General features: G+C 43.9%; 1 protein-coding gene across 1 annotated transcript; it reads right to left on the bottom strand.

Moving 5' to 3' along the window:
* Positions 1-1,772: 1,772 nt before the first annotated feature.
* Positions 1,773-3,065, bottom strand: LOC136522097 (uncharacterized). Its single transcript, XM_066515881.1, has one exon. It carries the CDS (start codon positions 2,870-2,872, stop codon positions 2,456-2,458), a length of 417 nt encoding a protein of 138 aa, XP_066371978.1. The 5' UTR covers positions 2,873-3,065; the 3' UTR covers positions 1,773-2,455.
* Between the last annotated feature and the right edge of the window lie 3,815 nt (positions 3,066-6,880).

Here is a 6,880-nt window from a genome sequence, read left to right on the forward strand (position 1 = left end):
TCCCAACAACCATAGGTTACCTTGCCAATTGGCATGCTTGGATGAGAGATTTTCTTTTCTTTTTGACCCAATTTTTCATAATTTAGTCTTTTTTTTTTAAGAAAATTTACGTTTGGTTTCCTGAGAGACGTAAACTCATCTTTGGACTCTGTGGGTCGGCACCAGGACTCATGGTTTCGAGGTAACACGTCTCAGCGTCACAGATTTTGGCTCTGAGGTGCCTAACCGTACACAGTAGGGCATCCTAAATGACGTTGACGTGGCCGGTACCTCGGAGCCACAGATGTTGGCTCCGAGCTCGACGCCAAGATCTGTGGCTCCGACCTCGGAGCCGTGGATCTTGTCTCCGAGCTCGGAGCCATGGATTCTGACGCCGAGTATGGATTCAAAACCCACGATCAAGTTTCCCTTGCCGAGGCTGCTTTCATTTCTTACTCCTTTAGATTTAACATTGGCCAGCCTCAAAACTCAGATGAGGCAAAAGCGGCAGCCGGCAGGATCTAAAATCCCCTTGTATTCCAAGTTCAGGAATGGAGTTTACCAGATGAGTAGATGACTATAGGCATTGACAGTAATGACAAATGAGTAGATGACTATAGACGGATATCACACACAAAAAAGAACATACGGTCCTTTTGGAGACACTAACTCAGTATGGTATCAGACGTGCATACAATCAAGAGATCGTCGACATCTTCAATCTAGTATAAAAGCGGAGAATCGTATCGAGGACGAAAATCATGCTGCACATTTCTCTGCCTCCCAGCAGGTAATTCATGTTCATTTCGTTTAGTCTATGCAATAAATAAGCTACCTTCAGGTTTGCAATCACCGGTGCAACAGCAAACCAAACCGGTGAATTGCGGAAAATGAATTGGGTAAGGATATTGGTACAGTTCGTACAGAGTCTACAACACCTTCCCAGGCGACTATGCTATTTCTTGGTTTGGATTCACTCGTCTTGGAGATGAGCCTGTGGTGATAAAACACAGCGGGAAAAAAAAGTTCGCGGATCAGATGGTGAGCTATAAATAAAACGAAAATAAAAATGATTATGCATAAGAATAAACAGCAATATACGAGCATTTTCTGAATTGCTGCTCCTGCTGCTGAAGCCCCCTTGTGGTGCTTAAGTGAATTTTAGTTCTACATTTTAAGGCACATGATTAATAATAGAATAGATGTTCACAAAGTAAATTCTATATCCGCTCATTCTCTGTGGTTTTGAGACTAATCATGGCATACTAGAATGAGCAATAGACCAAAAGAAAATTGAAAAAACTAGAAAGGGATGTCTGAAACTGAAAAGGATTGAACAGGAATACCTCCAGGACCCCAACCTCAAACAATCTGATTCTGACATGAATTCTTGGTTCAACAAGGAAAATATTATTCATCAGCTATCTATATCTATAGTTCAGTAATACTTCGCCGTTCACTTGAATGGTATTTAGACTAAATCACTACCTACAGCTTCAACTGCTTGCAAACTCTCAGAAAAGGCTACACATGTTCAGTCTGTTGGACAATCTTGCTATAGATACCTTTGTAAATATACAAATGACATATTCATGTTTAAAGCTCAGTTGAAATCAAAATAGTCCTCGAAATATATGCCCAGGATCCAGAATCTTTTAAATCTTGACTACGCACTACTTGAACGTCAGAACTAATAAAGAAATATCCACAGGAGCAGACAGACAGGAACTAATACTAAATTCAGAACTAATATAAATTTGACATTCAAAATTGTCAAGGCCAACCACCCGGACCTTAAACAGCTGAATCCAAAAATATTCAAAAGTCCTTGCTCCCTAATCCCATGATCCAACAAAAAATCAAACCTAATTACTGATACAACAACAGCATTACACTGGAATGTGGAAATGCGGTTCTCCTGTGCACCTTGAAACACACTGAATATAATGGAGCCTGCTTCCACACGTTTTAATAACTACCAATTACTCAAAGAATCAAAGTTTTTCTAGAGACACTAGTGTTCACAACTATGCCAGGAACAGTCAGTTCCACAGTTTCAGAGTGTTAACTGACATACAGAACACCAACCGTTTTCAAATTAAAATTTGAGTGCTATAAAATATGAGTGAAACGCAAGTGGTGTATGTCCAGTATTTAATACTGTAGTCCTTGGTGGTTCTATACTGCCATGTAACATATTGCCATATATCTTCAATTCTAAGTACTGCACCTAGCTAAAAGTGTTCTATATACAAATAGCTGAAGGTTTAAATATAAACTGGCAATGGCATGCGTGCCAATGTCTGCACGCCTTTTTTAAATCCAGATTTAATTTATGAATTTATCCATTGAAATTCAGCTACAAGCCAAGCAGTTTCTGGAGGTTGGTTCGGATGCTCATGGAGCAGAGGAAGTAGAGGAAGACCATGGAGCAGTCGGTGGGATCGTTCCCGGGCAGTGCGCGGTGGCTCATCCGCTAGACGAGCGGGATGGGCGCGAAGGGCAGCTTGGCGACGGTGCGGCCCTCGAAGAGGGAGTTGAGCAGGCCGAAGACGACGAAGAGGACGGCGGCGCCCGACTTGAGCTTGGCGAGCGAGAGCTCCCGCACAGCGTCCTTGAGGCTGGTCTCGACGCGGTCCATCTTCTTAGCCCGCGACGAGGCAGGCTGCGCGGAGGAGGCGGCGGCACTGGAGGAGGCGGAGGAGCTGGAGCCGGACTCCATGGCGTCGAGCTTGTGGGAGTGGCGCTCGATGGAGGCGTGGAGGGAGTTGTAGGTGGCGGTGCGGTAGATGAGGAGCCAGGAGATGGCCTCGCAGAGCATGGCCGTCGCGGCGGAGATGCCCACCACCAAGAGGCTGTCGCCGTAGCGCAGGGAGGACAGCACCGACGCCATCTCCTGTTCGATACTTCGGCTCCTCCCGATGAGATGTGCTGTTGCTGCGGCCGTCCGGATCGGGGAGAGGTGGGATTCGGCACGGGGGAGATGGAGATCATGATTTGGATGCGCAACGAACGTGGGTTTTGCGGGCTTGACTGCCGCGGGGGTGGTTGGCTTTGGCTCCGCGGACGTGCTTTCTGGCCTGCTGGTGCTGGCGCGTGCGGGTTTTGAATATAGATGGCCAACGGGCCGGCCCAGACCGACCCGGCACGGCCCGATAACCAACGGGCCAGCACGACACGTCGTGTCTCCTGGGCCGTGCCTCACAGGGTCACGGGCCTGGCCTTCGGCCTAGGCACGGCCCTATGGGCCAATTTCCGTGCCAGACCGACCCGCGAAGCACGACCAGAATTACGGGCCGTGCCAGCCCACGACCCATTACCCTTGCATTCACAAATAGATCACAGTTTCACACATTCATAGAATCTCCGATACATTCACATATCATATCACAGTTTTATACATTCACAGAATCAAAGTTTCATATATTCACAGATAACAGTTTCATACATTCACATAATCAAAGTCCAAATGTCCGATTCCGATACATTCACAGTTTCATACATTCACATAATCAAAGTCCAAATGTCCGATACATTCACAGATCATAGTTTCATACATTCACAGAATCAAAGTCCAAATGTCCCATACATTCACAGTCCAACAGAGATATCAAACTCCAAAGCTGACAGATAACAGAAATAATCAAAATGAGTTGTTTAGTACAATGCTGTCTCATTAAAAAACTTTCTAGGTAAAACTTACCCTTGTGAGAAACCCTAGAAAGAAAAAAAGAGTGCAGCCACCTCATAATTAACCATTGTTCAAATGATAGACAAGTCTTTCACAGTCACACTCACCCTTTCACAGTAACAGATCACCCACACACTCTCAAAAGTCAAGTCTCAACATCACTAAGTACCAGGAGCACCACTAGCAGGTTCATCTTCATCAAGGTACAAGTTCTGAAATGAGTTTTCTAGCTCTTGGTTGTCAACAGCATGTTGTTCCCTTTTTTCTCCTAACTCCCAGTCCTTTATGCAGGTCAGCATCTCCACAATCTCTAGTGATAAGCGTCGTCGCTGTTTCTCAATTATCCTACCTGTCAAACTGAAACAAGACTCTGAAGAGACAGTAGATACAAGAACTGATATGATATCTCTAGCCATTATAGATAGGATTGGAAAGGTTAGCTTGTGGTCACGCCACCATAGAAGTAGGTCAAAATCATCCTCATAAGAAGTGGCATTGTCACTGTCTAAGTAAGCTGAGAGCTCACAAACAACAGAAGTAGATGAAGATGAAGTGGCAGGGAGAGGGGAAGGACTAACAACAACTGATCCACGGCCAAAGATTCTTCCCCATGCCTATTTTTTCTTACATGTATGATGTGATGGTTGTGCAACCCTTTGAGACCTAGCTGCACCAAACTTACTCTCATATTTATTAAATAGTTTATACAATTTAGTTTTGACATCAGCATAGTATGAACTATACTCAGAACCAGCGTATTCACCAATTAATTGCAACACATTAAAGAAACCTCTTATCTTAGCTCTAGGATCAAGAATGAATGCAAATGAATATAACATAGGTATGTCCTGCCAATATTTAAGGAACTTAAGCTTCATAGGATATATAATAGCTCTCAGATTTTGATCTTTTTCACATGAATGCAAATGAGAAGCAATCTCTAGGATATAGTGCAGAACAAGTGGACTTGTAGGATAATAAACACCAGACAGAACAACAGTGAAGTCATAGAAGACTTCCAGGAACTCCAATAATTTCTTAGCAAAATACTAATGATTTGTAGTCAACAATTGTGAACCATAATGGGAATTAATGAACACAGAAAAGAGATTCTTATATGGAACCAAGTGTTTAAGCATCAGGTAAGTAAAATTCCATCTAACATCCATATCCAAGCCAAACTTTCTAGGTCTAACACCCTTAGTATTACAGTATTCCTTGAACAATACAATTCTTTGATTAGAGGAATTCAAGAAGTTGATTGCAGTTCTAAAATCTTCTGTGTAAGGTTTCAACCTCTTTAATCCAGATTTTACAATAAGATTAATGATATGATAAGCAGAACGTTGATGTACGAGACTGTACTTACGGTTACTAGGATCCAAAGGATTAGGTGAAGGATAAGGATCCAAGTAACAAGCAAATAAAGGTGTCAAAGTGTTCATAGCCTTAGCATTAGAAGAAGTATTATCTAGAGTGACAGAGAAAATCTTGTCAATCAGACAATACCCCTCAACCACAGCAGCAATTCTTTCAACAATGTTGAAAACTCTAGTTTGGTTTTGGTGAATTGATGAAACCCTAAGTGCTAACCTAGTTTATCAAGTGATTATGAGATAGGTAGCACATTCCAAGTGGTGAAGCAAATGAAGATCATGACATGATGATGGCGATGCCATGGTGATGATCAAGTGCTTGGACTTGAAAAGAAGAAAGAGAAAAACAAAAGGCTCAAGACAAAGGTATAAGTGGAAGAAGCCAATTTTGTTTTGGTGATCAAGACATTTAATGAGTGTGATCATATTTAGGATCGATAGCCATGTATTAAGAGGAGTAAAACTCGTATAGAAATACGGTTATCAAAGTGCCACTAGATGCTCTAACTCATTGCATATGCATTTAGGATCTAGAGGAGTGCTAACACACTTGAAAATGTTTGTGAAAATATGCTAACACATGTGCACAAGGTGATACACTTTGTGGTTGACACATTTGAGCGAGGGTTAGGAACTTCACCGATGGAGTGTTCGCCCGTAAAGTGCAGACAGTCCGATGGTGCCACCGGCGCTCTATACAGAAAAGACAAAGGTCACTGTAAGTGACCGGACGCTGGTCTTGGTAGGACCGGCGCGTCCAGTCAGTGGTAGCAGTGAGCGTGCGGTTTCAGTCTTATGACCGGACGTTGGCATGAGAAATGGACGGATGCTCAGGGCCTGAGTCTAGTTAGTATGACATATGATGACATATGCAGCACATAGGGGAGACATCGAGTGACCAAACGCTGGGTGAGTCCGGTCGAGCATGACCGGACGCGTCCGATCGTGAAAAATCATCTCTGGATGCTTACTGGAAACGACTAAACGCTGAGGTCCTACGTCCGGTCACTTTGAGCAGCGCGTCTGGTCACTACTTAAATGTATTGATGACCATTGAGATCGGGCGATCAGTGTTTGAAGCCAATGACATGTGGCAAGCATTGGGTGACCAGACGCTGGGGTCCTGTGTTCAGTTGATCTGACCGGCGCGTCTGGTCACCCTGAGTTATGCCCAGTGAAGGGGTACAATGGCTCTATTTCGTGGGGGCTTCTATTTAAGCCCCATGGCTGGCTCTAGCTCACTCTCATAGCAACCTTGTGAGCTTAGCCAAAGTCCTCCCACTCATCTCCATTATAGATTCAATAGCTTTGTGAGATTGGGAGTGAATCCAAGTGCATTGCTTGAGTGTTTGCATCTAGAGGCACTTGGTGTTCGTGTTTCGTTGCGGGATTTGCTAGTTACTCTTGGTGGTTGCCGCCACCTAGATGGCTTGAAGCAGCAAAGATCATCGAGTGGAGGTTGGTGATTATCTTTGGCTCCGATCCTGGTGATTATGAGGGGTTCTTGACCTTTCCCTGGTGGAGAGCCAAAAGGTACTCTAGTGGATTGCTCGTGGCTTGTGTGATCCTCATCTTGTGTTGGTTGTATGGCACCCTATTGAGGGTTTGGCGTGTGATGCTAATTAGCGTGTGAACCTCCAAGTGAGTGAATCACCACAACGAGGACTAGCTTGTCGGCAAGCAAGTGAACCTCGGTAAAAAATCATTGTGTCATCATTTGATTCTGAGGTGATTGGTCTTTATTGGTATTCATTCTTGTGATTGATTAGCTCCTTCCTTGACATGGAGGTATAACCATCTTGCTCACTCTCTTTACATTACCGCAAATTAGTTG

The sequence above is a fragment of the Miscanthus floridulus genome, chromosome 18 (assembly GCF_019320115.1).
Source record: "Miscanthus floridulus cultivar M001 chromosome 18, ASM1932011v1, whole genome shotgun sequence".
NCBI classification, from domain to species: domain Eukaryota; kingdom Viridiplantae; phylum Streptophyta; class Magnoliopsida; order Poales; family Poaceae; genus Miscanthus; species Miscanthus floridulus.

What these genes read in the sequence shown, in the direction of transcription:
- LOC136522097 (XM_066515881.1), bottom strand. Translation starts at nt 2,872, where the DNA reads ATGGCGTCGGTGCTGTCCTCCCTGCGCTACGGCGACAGCCTCTTGGTG.